The 19,081-nt window shown below is 40.5% G+C and overlaps 1 protein-coding gene across 3 annotated transcripts in view; it reads left to right on the top strand.

Annotated features, from left to right (window-relative positions):
* usp22 (ubiquitin specific peptidase 22) overlaps positions 1 to 19,081 on the top strand; it is a 222,747-nt gene that overhangs the window by 184,353 nt on the left and 19,313 nt on the right. For all 3 annotated transcript variants that reach the window (XM_072268360.1, XM_072268359.1, XM_072268361.1), the window contains 5 exons: positions 5,225 to 5,394; positions 7,836 to 7,983; positions 13,614 to 13,719; positions 15,603 to 15,764; positions 16,241 to 16,367. In XM_072268360.1, the coding sequence (XP_072124461.1) occupies positions 5,225 to 5,394; positions 7,836 to 7,983; positions 13,614 to 13,719; positions 15,603 to 15,764; positions 16,241 to 16,367 (713 nt within the window). The remainder of the gene's footprint in view (positions 1 to 5,224; positions 5,395 to 7,835; positions 7,984 to 13,613; positions 13,720 to 15,602; positions 15,765 to 16,240; positions 16,368 to 19,081) is intronic.

Here is a 19,081-nt window from a genome sequence, read left to right as displayed (position 1 = left end):
CAGGTCTACCACCAGCTCCTTAGTCTTTTTCACATTAAGCTGCAGATAATTCTGCTGACACCATGTGACAGTTTCCTACCGTAGCCCTTGAAAAAGTCTATTAGATTAGACATGATCTACCTATCCCTAATCAGTCCATATCAATCCAAATACTCGTATCTGGTCCCTTAGAATATCTTCCAATAACTTTCCCACCATTGATGTCAGGCTCACTGTAACATCCCAGTTTATTTTTGGAGCCCATCTTAAACAATGGAACAACAATCCTCGGGTACCTCACCTGTAACGAAGGATAATTTGAATATCTCTGCTAGGTCCCCTGTAATTTCTGCACTTGTCTCACACAGGATCCAAAGGAACATCTTGTTGGGCCCTGGGGTTTATCTACCCTGATTTGTCATAAGACAGCAAACGCCACCTCTTTCTCTGCAATCTGTGTGTGGTTCATGACCTCACTGCTGTTTGCCTCACTTCTAAAGACGCTGTCCATCTTCTGAATAAATACAGATACAGAAAATACATTTAAAATCATCCCCATCTCCTTTGGCCCCATGCATAGATTACCATTCTGATCTTCCAGAGGACCAATTTTGTCCCTTGCAATCCTTTTGCTCTGAATATATTTGTAGAATCTCTTAGGATTGCACCTCTGATTTTTTTTTTTTTCCCCTAACCAGGGCCTCAATATCTCCTGAAAACCAAGGTTCCCTACACCTGTTGTCTTTACCCTTTATTTTGAAAGGCACATACAAGCTTTGTACTTTCAAAATATCACTTTTGAAGGCCTCCCACTTGTCACGTACACCTTTGTCAGAAAACAGCCTGTCCCATTCCACATTTGCCAGGTCCTTTCTGATAATCATTAAAATTGGCCTTTCTCCGATTTAGAATCTTAAGCTACAGACCAGATCTATTTTTTTCCATATTTACTTTGAAACTAATGGAATTATGATCACTAAATGCAAACGCTTCCCTACACAAACTTCTTGCAACTACTCCTCTCATTCCCCAATAGCAGATTAAGTATCACACACTCTCTCATTGGGACTTCTACGTACTGATTAGGGAAACTTTCTTGAACGCATTTGACAAACTCTAATCCCATCTCATTTTACAGTATGGGAGTCCCAGTCAAATATGGAAAGCTAATATCACTTTCTACAATAACTTTGTTTCTTGCAACAGCCTGTGATCTCTACAAATTTATTCCTATAATTCCTGCAGACTGTTGAATCGTCATTATAACCCCATTAATGTGGTCATACCTTTCCTATTCCTCCGTTCCACCGATTAAAGCCTCATTAGACAAGTTCTCCAGTCTGTCCTGACTGAGCACTGCAGAGACATTTTCACTGATTAGCATTGCCACCACGCAGCTTCTAATCTCCCCCACCCCACTCTGTCACGTCTAAAGCAATGGAACCCCAGAATATTGAGCTGTCAATCCTGCTCCTGCAACCAAGTCCACTAATGGCTACAATATTGTAATTCCAGGTGTTGATCCATGCCTTGACTTCATCTGCCTTACTTATGATACTTGTATTGAAATATACGCAGCTCAGTATATTATTTGCATCAACCTTTTGATTCCTGACCTTGTCTGTGATCTTACCAACATCTGTCTCCACAAGCTCTCCACTATCTGTTCTGCCTCTCTGGTTCTTCTCTCTACCACACCCACCCCTGCCCCCTGCCCCCCACCCTGCCGTCTTATCGCGCAGCACTAGCAAACCTTCCCACTAGAATATTAGACCCTCTCCTTTCAGGTGCAAACCATCTTTTCTTTACTGGTTCCACCTTCCCTGGAAGAGAGCCCAATGATCCAAAATATTTGACACCCTCCCTCCTGTACCAACTCTTTAGCCACATGCTAATAGCACATAATAATAGCCCTAATAGCAATAATAGCCATAATAATAGCACATAATAATAGCATAGTAGAAATCCTGAGATCATCTTTGGAGGTACTGTCCTTGAACTTGGCACCTAACTCCCTGAACTCACTCTGCAAAACCTCTTCATTCTGCCTGCCCATGTCATTGCTTCCTACATAGACAATGCTCACCCTCCCACTGAAGCCTGCTGAAGACTCTATTTGAGATGTCCTGGACCCTGACACCTAGGAGGCAACATACCATCCAGGAATCTCATTCTCATCCACAGCACCTTCTTTCTGTTCCCCTATCAGCATCCTCTCACTTCTTGCCTCCTCTTCTCCCCACCTCCATCCCCCCATCACAGAGCTATACTAAGTGCCAGAGACACGACTGTGACTTGTCTTCCCCCGTTTTTCTCCCCCCCCAATAGAATCCAAACCTGTTGTTGAGGGGGATGGCCCCAGTCTTTTGAAACCATTCCACAATCTCTTCAGTTACCTCTTTCAGAACCCTGGAATGTAGTCCATCTGGTCCAGGTAACCAATCTATTTTCAAACCATTCAGCTTCTCAAGCACCTTGTCCTTAGTAATAGCAACTAGACCCACTTTGCCCTCTGACACTCTCAAATTGCTGGCATACCGTTAGTGTTTTCCACAGTGAAGACTGACACAAAGTGCTTTAAGTTTGTCCACCATTTCTTTCTTCCCCATTACTACCTCTTGAGGGTCATTTTGCAGTGGTCCAATAATCCACTCTCACCTCTTTTATTCTTTATATATCTGGGGGGGGGGGTACTTTTGGTATCCTCTTCTAAACTATTGGATAGCTTTCTTTCATATTTTTTTCTCTTTATTGTTTTTTATTGCCTTTCTGTTACTCTTTTTAAAAGCCTCCCAATCCTCTACCTTCCCACAAATGTTTTGCAATGTTATGCCCTCTGTTTTGCTTTTTTGCTGTCTTTGACTTCGCTTGTCAGCCATGGTTGCCTCATGCTCCCTTTAGAATACTTCATTGGGATGTTGCTTTCCTGTGCCTTCCAAATTGCCCCCAAAAACTCCAGCCATTGCTGTTCTGCTGTCATCCCTGATAGTGTCATCTTCCAATCAGTTTTGACCAGCTCCTCTCTAATGCTTCTCTAATTCCTTTTACTCCACTGTAGTAGTGATACATTTGAATTTATCTTCTTCCTCTCAAACTGCAGGGTGAATTCCATCGTATTATGATTACTGGCTCCTAAGGGTTCCTTCAACTTAAGCTCCCGACTGAAATCTGGTTCATTACACAGCACCAAATCCGGAATAGCTGATCCCCTAGTGTATTCAATCACAAGCTGCTCTGAAAAGCAATCTTATGGCATTCTACAAATTTCCTCTCTTGGGATCCAGCACCAACCTGACTTTCCCAATCTGTGTGCATATTGACTATCGTAACATTACCTTTTCTACCTTCCGGTGTAATTTATATCCCACATCCTGGCTACTATTCAGAGTCCTGTGTAGAGCTCCCATCAGGATCTTTTTATCCTTGTTTTTTTAAAAAAACTCTACCCACAAAGATTCTACATCTTTTGATCTTGGCACCTCTTTCTAAGGATTTGATTATTTCTTTTATCAACACAACCACACCATTCCCCTCTCAGTACCTGCCTGTACTTTTGAAATAATGTGTATTCTTGGATCTTTTTTCATGGCAGCAATGTCATACCAGCCAATCTCTTAACTGCACTACAAGATCATCTACCTTATTCTGTATTCTGTGTGCATTCCCATATAACACCTTCAGTCCTGTATGCATCACCCTTTTCGATTTTACTCCCATGTTATACTTCAACTCATCCCCCTGGCTGCAATTTTGCTCTATCATCTGGCTGTCCTTCATAATTTCACTACACAATACATTGACTTGTATACCAACTGCTTTTGCCTCAGCCCTATCACTCCGGTTTCTATCTCTCTGCCAAATTAGTTTATTTAGTAAGTTTGCAGATGATACCAACATTCGTATGGACAATGAAGAATGTTGTCTAATAGTATAATGGGACAGTGATCAACTGAAAGCAGGCAAAAGAAGGGAAGATTAAATTTTACGACCATAAATATGAAGTAATGCATTTTGGAAAGTTAAGCTAGGGCAGGACATAGTGAATGACAGAACCATGAGATGCATTGCTGAATGAGAAGAGCTTACAAATACAAAACAAGGGGCAACTCTGGTAGATGGGCTAGGCTAGTAAAGCATCTGGCAACCGAAGTACTAATGTACTGTTGGAAAAATTGTTAGTGAGATTGTACTTGGTGATGTACTATAGGAGGGGTGTGACTAAACTCGAGAGGGTGCAAGAAGGATTAATAAGGATGTTACTGGAAGCCTTGAGCTATAAGGAGAGATTGGATAGACTGGGACTATTCTCTTTAAAGTGAAGGAGGGTAAAAGGTAACCATATAGAGGTTGATAAAATCACAAAGGGTGTAGATAAGGTGGACTGTATCGTCCTTTTCCTTGAGTAGGTAGTCTAAAACTGGAGGCATAAAATTAATTTGTAAGGGAAAAGATTTAAGTTTCACCCACAGAGAATGGATATAGAATGAATTGCCAGAGGAAGTGGCAGAGTTAGATACAAATGCAATGTTTAAAAGACATTTGGACAGGTTCATGGATAGGAAATGTCTAGATGGATATGGGCCAAAAGTGGGTAAATGGGATTAGTACAAATGGGCAAATTAAACCAAAGGGCCTGTGTCACTCTTGATTCTGGGATTGTGTCACAGCACTTGCCAGAAGGTCTTCCCATTTGAGATTAAGTTAGAGCCTGATCCATGTATAACTGTTTCTGTGAACCCATTAAGTGTAGAGAAGTATGGAAGTGGAAGAAAATGGAAGACTGAGTAAATGATTGAAGGTTATCCTCTCTGAATGGTACTGATGAGCTGTGGCCCTTTGGAATCCAATTTGTGCTGGTTTTATTTTCTATTATGCATAAATGTTCTGGAACTGAAGGAACAGCCTTGAATGAAACAAATCTGTTTTGAATTGGTAGCAGATATTTCCCAAAATATTGATGTTTTAAAACTCTTCTGCAGGAGTGAAAAATTGTGCTACTTTCTGTAATATTTTGTGTTATGATTAAAATTAGAAAATGCATTTTCATAGATAATACATTTCTTTGGTATTACATGGCTGTGCACTTTTGTCATCTGTAGAATGTACAAAAAGAACATGCATTTCATTTATATAAATTGTATTCATTTTAACCCTTGTATATTATGTTAACTATTTAGGTGTTTTTCTTTGTGTGGAGATCAAGAATGCTATCAGATCCAGCTGACTCCTTTATTCTCTGTTTCAGGTCTCCGAGGCCTCATAAACCTAGGGAACACCTGCTTCATGAATTGCATTGTCCAGGCACTTACCCACACTCCATTACTACGTGATTTCTTCCTTTCTGACCGACACAAATGTGAAATGCAGAGTCCCAATTGCTGTCTAGTCTGTGAAATGTCTCGACTATTTCAGGAGGTGAGTGTTTATTAGCCAGACATTAGCTATTGAATTTAATGCAGAGTGTTATCAAGCAAGAAGTTATTAGATAGCCTCATAATTAATGACTGCAGGAGTAATGTTGCTAAGTAACCCGTAGCAAGCAATTTGTCCTCTGACTGTCAAAGTCTCTTGGCTGTGTATAGAGCCCATATGTTGCAATACTCCATTCTTGGCTAGATGTTGTAGCTCCAAGCTAAAAAAAAAAAAAAATGGCAAGCACCATCTGCGATAAAATAGCACATTTGAATGATACCCTATCTGTTGCCTTATACATTCTAACAGTGCCATGCCAATGGAATTGATGTACATTACTTAACAAAATACACTACAGATCCTCCTCAAACCATGGCCACCAAAGCTTAGACTGTCAAAGTCAGCCACAGTTGACAACAAAGTATGGACAGGCAAGTTGCAGAGAAAGGGAATAATGAATGAAAAAAAAGGAAAAAAATGATGGAGTGGAGACTTGCGTAATCCCCCTGAAAATGCCTTCAAATTTGGCTAGTTAATAGAGAGAAAAAAACAAGAACCTGCTGGATCACTGAGAGGAAGACCATTAGCAGATTCTGGAAATAGGAAACAAAAGAAAATGCTGAAAATGCCCAACAAGTTGGGCAGCATCCATGGAGCAAGAAATTAAAATTGGATTGTCTTGCATCAGAATTGGAAAAGGTGGTTATCTGATATTGGTCCTTTGAATATTGGAGTGTCCAGATGGAAGATGTGCTATTCTCCAAGATTGCATTGGGCTTGGGAGCTCTGCAAGATGCCGGAGATTAAAATCAGAAAGGGAGTGAGGTAGAGAAATAACCTGGAAGTTCAGGGTAACCCTAGTGGACTGGGAAAAATGTATTCTGAAAACTAATGAGTTAGTTTGTGTTTGGTTTCTCTGATTCAGTGTAGACTCATGGTGAGCGCTAAATGTGATCCAAAAGATTTTGGGAGAACTGCTAGGGATATACTGCTTGGAAGATTGAGTTTGTAGGTGATAGAAAGGATTAAGATAGAAGTATAAGCAGCAAGTCATTGCAGTGAAGAGAGTAGTTTGTGAACATGAAAGAATGAACCAAAGGTTATGTTGAAAGGGGTTGGGACAGATGAAATCTTTTTAAGAGGCATATTTTATTGAGGATGATCTGTTAACTCAGGAGGTTGGTGGTTGAGAGCCTTGTCAAGTATGGTAAAAATGAAAGGCATAATTAAGAGGGAAAAAAGATTATTGGTTTAGAATATATTTTCAAACAGATGTGGTAGGGTATGGAGGGTGCAAGTGGAATGGAATCATTCCAGGAAGAGATGTAGCCAGCTGTGGAGTCAATGAGATCATTTTGATTTTCAAAGATAGGCATGGCAAAGATTGCAATTGTCTGCATGCTCCAGGTTGCATATCATCCTGACTTGTGTGTCTGTTCATCATCCTATGTTGTTAATCCTGGAGCTCCCTTTCTTGTAGCACTCTTGAACTGTTGTAATGAAGATAGTTGCGGCATAGTACAGCAAGTACCTTCACCACACCATGTGCAGTAATACTTAAGGTATATGCTTAGACCTGCCTTTCCTAGGATAAGTAGGGACAAGCAATAAATACAGGCCTCAAGTAACCTCTAAATCTCATCACATACGAAATTTTAATACATATTAAACTATACAAATCATTTTCTTGCTCCATTCTAAAATTCTTGTTTGATAGTATTTATGATTGAAATGACTGATTTGTGATTTAGTTGAGTTTGCTCAATCACTGCTGCATGGCTGTCTGTTGGAAGCAAAAGCCACTGAATTAACTACAGATAACTCCAGCTGCTTTATAAAGATGGCATTAAATCATTCTTTCTGAACAAACTTCATTAAAATCATCAGTTTTATGTTTATGCATGTTTTATAAATTAGGTTTGATCTCTCAAATCCAGCACATTTTTTGCTTTTACTCATTCTTTTCTGTAAAACCAAATATTCTACAGAAAAGTCATCAGAAAGTCTATATATTCTTGAGAGAGCTGGATGTGAACAGAATACAATACAATGAATGATTGCTCACACCAATCAATGTTGCCTACTGAGTAGGTTTTCTTTTGTAATCTTTCAAAATGTCTTCCTGTTTCATACGGAACACGTATTTCTGTAAGTTCAGTCTCCAGAGTTTGTTTAAAAAAAATCCTGCCAATAAGTATTTCCTGAGCACATCTGCAAATTTGATGATAAGTTAGTAACTTTGTCAGTAAGTTCCCCACATCTTTGGTCAAATTCTCATTTTGCTCTGGTGTAGCTTTCATCATAAAGTAATTAAAAGTTGATTCAGCTGAACTTCTTTTAAAATCTGTTGGATCATATTATGCCAATTCAGGTAGTGTTTGATCAGGCAACTGCAGATGAAAAAGAGAAGTGGGTTTCTATGTTCTTGTTTTTCTTTCATACAGTTCTACTCTGGGTATCGATCTCCACATATTCCATATAGGTTACTGCATTTGGTGTGGACGCATGCACGGCATTTAGCAGGGTACGAACAGCAGGATGCACATGAATTTCTGATCGCTGCACTAGATGTCCTACATAGGCACTGCAAAGGTATGTACATATTAAATAGGGCAAAGCCAAACTTTCATTCATAGTCATAGTCATAGTCATACTTTATTGATCCCGGGGGAAATTGGCAACATTTTTCCCATAGCTGCAAGTTCTGTCATTGACTGCAGAGACCATTGGCAGCATTGTGCAGCAGTACGAACTGGTACTAGGCCAAGCTAGGATATTTAGAGTTGGTGGTGTACAGCCTTATCAAACCAAAACCAACATTATGATACTCAGTTGTAAGTGTAGCCTGAATTTAGATTTAGATATATGATGCATCTGTCTTGGATATCTGCAAGAAAGTTATGAAGTGTCTAGCTAAGAAGAGCTTGAATTTTTGATTTAATCCTGTGCTACAGTTTTGGTCTCATTATTACAGGGAAGCCAGACGGAGCTTCTGGTGCCATAACTGTGATGGCACTGCATTGCTGATGGTTCCATATTCCTATTTTGCCTGCTGTATGCTCCCTCTTCCTTAGAATAGGGGTGGGAAACAACTATTTTTCTTTTCAATTAAAATTGCTCTAATTTTTTCTTTGGAGATTTTTCTTTAATGTTTAATGTTGCTGATTTGTTTTATAGTGAATGTATTAACAGATTTCATGCAGAAAAAAATGATATCTATCCAGTTCTCTGGACTGTGTTATCACAAATCTCTAAATTTAAAGTGTAGCAATAACCCTATTCAGCCTATAAGCCTATATGTGTCAATACCCTTTTCCTATATTGAAATAGCATCAACTGAGAAACAGCACTGAGGACCCTTTTGGCTATTTAAAAATGGGAAATGCACCGACTATCTTTTTTTTTGTTCCAGCAAGGCAGGAGAAATGATATACAGGCTGCCACTAATGTTTCAGATATTTGGGTAATGGAAATTTGTCCTTGCAGAATTCGTAAATCACCACACAAAAATTTGAGATATGGAATAAAGTTTGGTTTTACAGAATCTGTGGAATAAAAAGTTAAACACAGCACAGGAGCAGGCTCTTTGGCCCATCATGCTATGCTGAGCTAACTAACTAAAAACGCCAAACTAAACTACACATTCAGTTGTCTAAGAGCCATTTGAATGCCTGTGTCCCATCAGCCCGCTTCATAAACCCTGGCAGCAGATTCCAGGCACCCACCAATCTGTTTATTTAAAAAAACAAACTTGTCGTGCATATCTCCTTTGAACTTACCCCCTCTCACCTTAAATGCATGCTTTCTGATATTAGACATTTCAACCCTTGGGAAAAGATACTGCCTGTCAACGCTATGGATGTCTCTCATAACCTTATAAAGCTTTTCTCAGTCTCTGCCACTCCAGAGAAAGCAACCCAAGTTTGTCCAACTTGTTGTTAAAGCGCACACCCTCTAATCCAGTCGATCTTCAGCATCCTCGCCAAAGCTTCCACATCCATTCTGTAATGGAGCAACCAGAATTGAATGCAGTACTCCAGTTGCAGCCTAACTAGAGTTTTATAAAGTTGCTATATAAATTCCCAACTGTTGAACTTAATTCTTGACTAATAAAGGCAAGCATGCCATATGCTTTCTTTACCATCCTATCAACCTGTATAGCCACTTTCAGGGAGCTATGGCAGGATCCCAAGATCCCTCTGCACATCAACACAGCTAAAATAGTTTTGCCATTATCAGTATCCTGTCCCTTTATATTTGATCTGCCAAAGTGCAGCTTTTCACATTTGCCTGGGTTAAACTCCACCTGCCGTTTCTCCACCTGATCTATATCCTGCTGTGGCAGTCTTCTATACCATCCACAACACAAAGCTGTATCGTCTGCAGAATTACTGACCTACCCATCTACATTTTTATCCAGGTCATTTTATATAATATCACAAGAGCAGAGGTCCCAGTATGGATTCCTGCAGAACAGCAGTAGTTACAGGCCACCCACCAGAATAAGTCCCAGCAACCACTATTCTTTCTTTAGACAAGGCATTTTTGAGTCCAAATGGCCACCTCACTGTGGATCCTATGCCTCCTAATCTTCTGAATGAGCCTCCCGTGAGAGGCCTTGCCAAATGCCTTGCTAAAATTCATGCAGGTAACTTCCACAGCTCTACCTTAAACAATCACCTTCATCACCTCTCGAAAAACTCAAGCCATAACCTTCCCTGCACAAAGCCATGTCCCTAATTAGACCAGGTTTTTCCAACAGCTCATAAATTCTATCTAAGAATCTTCTCCAGTAACCCCTCGCCCACTGATGTGAGATTTACTAGTCTATAGTTTCCAGGATTTTCCCTTTTTCAGTTTGTAAATAATGAAGCATTAGCTACTCGCCAGTCCTTGAGCCAATCCTGGGGCAGAGGGAGGACACAAAGATATTGGGCAAGGCCAAAGAATCTCATCTCTGGCCTCTCTCAATAATCTTGTATATATTCCATCTGGCCTTGGGGATTTATCCAGCCTAATGTTCTTTAAGAAACTCAGAACTGCCATCTTTATCCCCAAATGTACATTTTGCTGCACATTGATCTCCCTATCCTCCACATCCTTCTCCTTGGTAAATACTGACGCAGAGTACTCATTTACGATCTCTTCCACATTGTCCACTTCCTTTATCTTTGAGTGGTCCTAAGTTATCTTGCTTTTGATGTAAAGAATGCCTTGGATCCTATTTAATCCTACTTGCCGATCCTGGCTTTCCTAATTCCTTAATTTCTTTCCTGGCTTTTATGTAATCCTCGCTCTTTGATTCTTTTCTTCCTACACTTAGTGGCCACTTTATTAGGTACAATTGTACACCTACTTGTTAGTGTAAGTATCTATCAGCCAATCATGTGGCACCAACTCAAAGCATAAAAGCATGCAGACATGGTCAACTGGTTCAATTGTTGTCCAGACCAAACATCAGAATGGGGGAAAAAATGTGATCTAAGTGACTTTGACCATGGAATAATTGTTGGTGCCTTAGGGGGTGGTTTGAATATCTCAAATTGCTGATTTTTAGGGATTATCACCCACAACAGTATCGCGTTTACAGAGAATGGTGCAAAAACAAAAAAAACATCCATTGAGCAGCAGTTTGTTGGGCAAAAATGCCTTGTTAATGAGAGAGGTCAGAGGAGATTGTCCAGACTGGTTCAAGCTGACAGAATGGTGACAATAACTCAAATAACCACACATTACAATAATGGTGTGCATAAGAGCATTTCTGAACACGCAGCATGTCGAATCTTGAAGTAGATGGGTTACTGCATCAGAAAACCACAGGCAGGAGGTACCTAATAAAGTGGTCATCGAGTGTATGTTTCATTTTTCTTAACAAAATTCATCACCTCTCTTGACATCCAAGGTTCCTGTACCTTGCTATCCTTGCCTGTCTTTAACCACCATCCACATGACACATGGCCCAAAAAGTTGATCCCAATTAATTGTCCCTGGTTTCTTCCTGATACATTTGTAATTTGCACTGGTTTAATTTAATACTCATCCACAAAGTCCATACTTATCTATAGCTGTCTTAAAACTTGAGGAGTTATGTTCACTGTTCCTTAACTGTTTTCCTATTGGTCGGTAGGTCACCTGGCCAGGCTCATTACTCAACACCAGGTCCCGTCTACCTTCTGCATATTTTTCACCTTCTCCGCAAGATATAGAAGCTGATAGCTCTCAGGCCCTTCCTCTTGTTGGGCAATCAATGTATTGATTTTTTTTTTTTAAATCCCTCCTGGATGTTCATAATGTATTTTACCTCATACAGCACCCTTTTTTCCTGCCTGTTTTTTCTTGATGATGAGGCTACACGTTATGAAAAATTACAATGCAGACCATTTTCCAGAAGTGTAACCCCTGTGTGGTCCATCATCCCACTAGAGGTTTTTCTGTGACTTGCTGTCAACCTTGTTCGATTCTGTAGCAGCCGCAGCATTGGTGATGGGAATCTTCGCAAATATACACATCTTACATATACTAATTCTTTCCAGTTATTTTTGATAACTTCCTCTTCCTCTTGATATACTGTCTTTATTTGAGAAGGCTCAAAACCATGAGCTGGGTCTCCTACTTCAAGACAGTGGCAGGATCATTCATATCTTTTGAATCCTCAAGGACAGAAAGAGACCCTTGGCCAAGTGCATCCATTTTGATCATCAGACATCCAACTACAATAATACTATTTTTCCTCCTACATCTCTCTCTCTCCACCCCCCCCCCCCCATTGCCCTGTTGCCCTAGTAACTTTCAGTAAACAATTAACTTATCATTTAGCATGTGGGAGAAAACTGGGGGGGGGGGGGCCAAGGAGAAACCAATTTGGTCAAGGACAAACTCCTCACAGACTGTACTCAAGGCCATGAGTGAACGTGGGTCTTTGAAGCTGTGAAACAGCAATAGTAAGCACTACCTTTCAAAAAAAAAACTGCTAGAGGAACTTGGTGCATCAAGCAGGATCTGCAGAGGGACCTCAACAGTTGATGTTTGAGATCCCTCATCTGAGGGGAAAAAAAAACTGTTTATTTCCTTCCAGGGATGTTGCCTGACCTACTAAGTTCCTCCAGCAGTTTGTTTTTTGCTCCAATTCCAGCATCTACAGTCTTTTCATGACATCTAATCAGGGTACTGCTATGCCACTCTTTAGTTATCTCAGGTGTATCTGCATTCCTCACTGGCTGTGTTCCTGAAACTGTTCAGGAGGCTGTAACGGGACCTGCCAGTCAGTTGGCTGATCCAGTGTGTCAAAGCTATAATTGCTTCTCCAGGGGATGAAATCCTATTACTTTGGGAGAGATATTAGTTCCTATAATTTGGGGCAAGGTGAAAATTTTGCTTCTGGGATATGAGCAGTTTTCGATACATTAGGAGATTTCTCTCTTTAATGCAAAACTGTACAAACAGCTTGTCTATAATTAACTTTATCAGTTTCTATTTATCCCAGAACAGCTGTGTTTTGTTAATCTCATTTTCCCTAAATTTCTGCTGTTTTAAAGGCCAACACAAATTAATGACTTCCATACAACACTACATGTATCTTGATGGATTTGTCCTTGGCAGTCAAAGTGATGGTCACTCTTGTCCAAGGATTATTCCAGACTGCCGCCACTGTTCTGTTGCAGATTTGGTTACTGATACACTAAGAAGGTCTTTCAAAAATCATACTTCTAGAGAAGGTTCCAGATGTTTTTTTTAAACCACAGGTGTTGACTGATGTGTTTCTCCAAATGCTCTTCTGTTCATTCTTCCTGCCAGGGATAAATGTTTGTAGGCTGAGTAAAAACAACTGCGGGCACTTTTCTTCATCAGCTTGCTTGTCCAGCTTTCTCTTGGGGCCACTTTGGTTGCAAAAATGTGACCTATAAAGCAATAATGCTAGTTTCATTGCACAATGCCACAATGCTATCCTGTGAAATTACTGTCTAAATGCCAGACTTGTAATTTCTAGCCTTTTGCTGAAATAAATAGCATTTTGAAAATTTTTTATCTATAGATTTATTGTTAGTTTGCTTGCATCTAAATCTGCATTTAATGTTGCTTTACAACTGTGCAAGACCAGACAGAAATGTTAGTAAATGCTCTTTGAAATTATTAATGGTCAATATCACCAGATTTTTTTTGTTGATTTTTGACTGTTTTAAGTCTCCAAGTTTTCTCAATAGATTTATTTCATTTTACTGCAGGTGATGATAATGGGAAGAAAGCCAGCAATCCAAACCACTGTAACTGTATTATTGACCAAATCTTCACTGGGGGGCTGCAGTCTGATGTCACCTGCCAAGTCTGCCAGTAAGAGAATAGCTTTTTTTGTTGTAGATTATAATTAAAGCCATGTTAAGCCACCTGTGGGAGAAGGGGGCATGTGTCTGGTGGTATTCACTTCAGTTATAATGGGAGAAAGTGAGCAAAATTGCATTTCTATCCTTGACTTAAAAACAAAAGTTCTAGGTTTTACTATCATTTTTTAGTGTTTTCTCATAACATCCCAGTTCTCCATTATTTTTTGTTTGCCTTATCATTTTTATTGTCTATAAAATTTGATAAAGTTACATCTGGCAAACCATTTTGAGTTTTGCTGTTCCAAGATACTTCACTGTACATAGCCAAAACATGGTTCGATAACTTCCAGTTAAGCTCGGATCAAGATGGTGCCAAGCTGCTATGTCCATAAAAGTCATAGCTCAGACTTTTAGGTTCATAGGGATGATTATGGGGACAGGTTAGTTTTGGTAAAAAGATGAAGGGAGTTAGGAGTAAGGGGCAGTAAGTGAAAAGTCAGGACGGGAGCTGGAGTCCTGGTTGGAGCACACCCAATAGAAGGCGACTGATTCTTGTGGATGGATGTTGGATAGGCAGGTACTGAAACTGTTCCCCGTGGTCAGTGAGAGGCCAATGGATCCCTTGGATGAGGGCTTGAGATACACCCCCGCACCCCCCCCCCCCCCACCGAGTTGGAGATCCATGCAAGCCCAGAGTTCAAAGCCCTATGATCGGCAAGTCCTGGGATCCATACCCAAGTTTGAAGACAGCGAAGTCGAAGCCCCTGGGTCAGTATGTCCAAAAATTGGGGCCCGATGTTTGCAAGTCTGGGCCAGAATGACCTCTCAAGTCAGTGAGTAGCAGGGTCAGAGGCCTATGCGAGTCCAGAGTTCAAGGCCTGAGGTGAGTCCTCAGCTCGGCAGGTCCTGGGGTTGATATCAGAGGTTGAAGTCTGAAATTGGGGAGTCCAGAAGTTGAGGCTCAACAATAGAGACCTCTCAGCGTATCTGGAAGACAGAGGCCCAGAGACTGGAGGTTGGATGTCCAGTCCTGGAGTTGGAGGGGTGTGTGTATGTGATGGGAGGGAGAAAAGGGGCTTGTTTTGTTGCTATTGTTTCTGCTTGTGTTGTTTTGTTGAACATTGCGGCAGTACAGAGTGTGTGGTGACACATGAGAGCTGCCCTCAGCTCGTCCTTGATTTGTGTTGGTTGTTAACACAAATGATGCATTTCCTGTATGTTTTGATGTACATAAATGAATTTTTACCTTCAGGATAGACTAATTTAAATCATCCAATAATTCATTTTTAGCATACTGATGAAGCAGGAACTTAGTGCTATTTATGCTGCCTAGTACACATGATTTGATGAAGAGAATTTCTACAAAAATAAAGCCTATGATGTTGAAATGGTTAATTGGTGGCAGATATGAGGTAGTTCTAAGCCTGTCTTCTGTGTATACTTGGCCACCTGATGTGATTTGATGAACTCAACTCTTAGTTGTGGTCGTCTGCAAAATTTTCAATGGTTGATCACAGCAATAACACAAAACAATTAAGTTGAGTACTAATGTACAAATCTACAAATAAAGGGCCAATTTAATAACCCTTAAAGACGCAGCAAGATGAACTTGAAAAAAAGCTTTCCACTTTTTAGTGAAATGCTGTGCCAGAGCAGGCCTGATTTTCATTATATCTACAATAAGTACAGTTAACATTCTAGATGCCATTAAAATTCAGTTATGGGTGCACAGTTTTATTATTTATTTATTTTGAGGATAAACCGCCAAAAGCCAGGTCAAATTCTACCTTGTAACTTCTGTGTGGCAGAAAATTAATTTGGAGTTGTGTGAAAGGACTAGTTCTATCTATCCTATGTACCATGTCACCATGTCATAATTTCTCTTTACTTCAGTGGTGTCTCCACTACGATAGATCCATTCTGGGATATTAGCTTAGACCTGCCTGGGTCTTCCACACCATTCTGGCCCTTAAGTCCAGGCTCTGATGGGAATGTTGTGAATGGAGAAAGCCATATGTCCTCCGGTACCACCACACTCACAGATTGTCTACGAAGGTACCTTCTGTTATCTGCTCTCATTGCATGTTCAGCATTGCATCCTTGTTATTTATGTATCAGCATGGTTTATAAGAACTACTTGCTGCAGACTTGTGCCTTGTCAGTGGCTAAGTATGAGTTTAGTTATGTAAATTTGGTATGATGGCCTATTGATTATGGTGCGTGAAGAGCATCACGAAAATGAGTTCAAATATCACCATGGTAAGTTGTGAAAATGAACTTAGTAGATGTTTAAAACTTGTGAGCAGACTAGAAAAAAATACCATTCAACTTGATTTCAGATCAACAGCCATGTCTCAATTTCCTCTGTATAGGGAACTTACACTCTTAATGGATATGATCTACATTATTCTGATGCCAATTATTGATTAACTTGAAGTTCAAGGCACAATTATCAGTGCTGATAAATTGTGCTGATAGTAAAGAACACATTTTTAAAACATAATCTTTTGTTTTATTAATTCTACCCCCAGGTTTACAAGACCTGAACATCTCGGAAGCAGTGCCAAAATCAAATGCAGTGGTTGCCATAGTTACCAAGAATCAACAAAACAGCTTACCATGAAGAAACTTCCCATAGTGGCCTGTTTTCATCTCAAAGTAAGTTGCAGCTTTGAAGAGCTTTTGAGAATTTAAGTATATAAGGCATTGATTCACAGCAATTAGCTATCAGGATTGATTGGCAAAAACAAATTAAAATAAGGCAGTGGCGAGCGGAGTGGCCATTGTTAGAGTGGATAGTGTTAGATTGGGGATTTTGAGTTTTTAGCTCTTCGGCTTCAGCGAGGAAAAAGTGAAAAGCTGTAGATATTTTTGCAGTTTATGTATTATTTCCTCCTTTAGTTAGAATAGTGGGAATGCTCCTCTTGCAGGATTTGGGAAGGCATGGTCCCTGACGACTTCACCTGCAAGAAGAGCATCCAGCTGCAGCTTCTAACTCCATGTTAAGGAGTTGGAACTGGAACTGGATGAACTTCAGATCATCCGGGAGGCTGAGGGGGTGATAGACAGGACATATAGAGAGGTAATTACACCGAGGTGCAGCACACTGGAGACTGGGTGACAGTCAGGAAAAGGTAAGGTACAGAGCCAACCCCATCAGCCAAAGGAATACCATTTTTGATATTGTCAGGGGGGTGACCTAGCAGAGGGGAGTCACAGTGGTCAGCTGTCTTTCACTGCATCTGGCTGTGTGGCTCCGAATGGAAGGGGGAGGGGAAGAGGCAACCTGTGGTGATAGTGGATCCATTAGTTAGGGGAACAGAAAGGAGGTTCTGTGGGCGAGAACAAGATTCCTGGATGGTATGTTGCCTCCCAGGTGCCAGAGTCTGGGACATCTCAGATTGAGTCTTCAGCATTCTTAAGTGGAAGGGTGAGCAGCCAGAGGTCATGGTCCATGTAGGTACCAATGACAGGTAGGAAGAGAGACGAGGTTCTGCAAAGTGAGTTCAGAGAGTTAGACATTATGTTAAAGGACAGGACCGCCAGGGTTGTGATCTCAGGATTTCTACCAGTGCCAAGTGCTAGAGATGCCAGAACTAGGAATATCATGCACTTTAACATGGGGTTAAGGAGTTGGAGGGAGGGCATCAGATTTTTGGGTCATTTTGCTCTCTTCTAGAGAAGGTGGAACCTGTATAGAAGAGATGATTTGCATCTGAACTTGGAAGTCTAATGACCTAGTGGAAAGGTTTTCTACTGCTGCATAGTGGGGGAAGGATTAAAGCTAGACTTGCAGGGGAATGGGAACCAGAGTGCTAGAACAGATAGTGGAGAGGTTGTGCAGGCGTGTTGTTAAGACCTCAGGAAAAAGTCAAGAATCAAAAGATTGAACATGGTGTGACTAATGTACTGAGCTGCGTAAATTTCAACGCAAGAAGTATTGTAGGAAAGGTTTTATCCATGCCTTGAGCTTAACACCTGGAATTGTGATATAGAAATTACTGAGACGGTTGTAGAAGGGTCAGGACTGGCAGCTCAATATTCAGGGGTTCTGTCGTTTAAGACATGACAGACAGGAAGGAATTTAAAGGGCAAGGGGTAGGTTTACTAGTCATGGAAAATGTCACTACAGTGCTCAGTCAGGACAGACTGGAGAATTTGTATAGTGAGGTGGAGAATTTGTATAGTGAGGTGGAACTGAGGAGTAAGAAAAGTATGACCACATTAATGTGCTGTATTATAGACCACCCAACAGACTGTTGCAAGAAATGGTCTGTATAGTAGCTGATTTTTAACTTGCCACAAATTGACTGGGATCCCATACTGTAAAAGGACTAGATAGGATAGAGTGTGTCGAATGTGTTCAGGAAAGTTTCCTTACTCTGTGCATTGAAGTTCCAACGAGAGACTGTGCAACACTTGTGCTATGAGGGAAAGAGACAGGGCAGGTGTCAGAAGTTTGTGAAGGAGAACGCTTTGCATCCAGTGCCATTTGTTTCAAAGTAAATATGGAAAAAAATAGATCTGGTCACAGGTTAAGCTTCTAAATTGGAGAGAGGCCAATTTTGATATCAAAAAGTCTCTGGCAAATGTGGATTGGGACAAACTGTTTTCTAGTAAAGGTGTTCTTCGTAAGTAGGAGGCCTTCAAAAGTGAAATTTTGAGAGTAAAAAGCTTGCATGTGCCTGTCAGAATAAAAGGTAAAGTAACAGGTTTAGGGAGCCTTGGTTTTCAAGAGCTATTGAGGCACTGGTTAAGAGAAAAGAGGAGGTGCACAGCAGGTATAGGCAGGTAGGAACAAATAAGGTACTTGTGTAGTATAAGAAATGCAAGAAAGAAATCAGGAGGGGTCAAAGGATGTATGAGGTTGCTCCAGCAGACAAGATGAAGGAAAATCCTAAGGGATTCTACAGATATATTGAGAGCAAAATTATTGCAAAGAATAAAATTCATTTCTGGAAGATCAGAATGGTAATCTATGCATGGAGCCAAAAGAGATGGGGAGATCTTCAAAAAGATTTTTTTTTATCTATATTTACCTAAAAGATGGACAAAGTCTGTAGATGTGGGGCAAAGCAGCAGCGAGGTCAGGACCATATACAGGTTACAGAGGAGGTGGTTTTGCTGTCTTGAGGCATGTCAGGGTGGATAATCCCCAGGGCCTGATGAGGTTTTTCCTCGGACCCTGTGGGAGGCAAGGGCCCTAGCAGACATATGCAAATCATCCTTTGAGACAAGTGAGGTACTGGGGCTGGAGGGTAGCTAATATTGTTCCACTATTTAAGAAGACTCTAAAAATAAACAGGAAATTATAGGCCAGTTAGCCTGGTGGATGGTAGTAGGCATTTTAAATGGTTCAGTATGGACTTTAT

The sequence above is a fragment of the Mobula birostris genome, chromosome 9, assembly GCF_030028105.1.
Source record: "Mobula birostris isolate sMobBir1 chromosome 9, sMobBir1.hap1, whole genome shotgun sequence".
NCBI classification, from domain to species: Eukaryota; Metazoa; Chordata; class Chondrichthyes; order Myliobatiformes; family Myliobatidae; genus Mobula; species Mobula birostris.
Note: the sequence above shows the minus strand (reverse complement) of the source record. Positions and strands in the feature narration are given on the sequence as shown.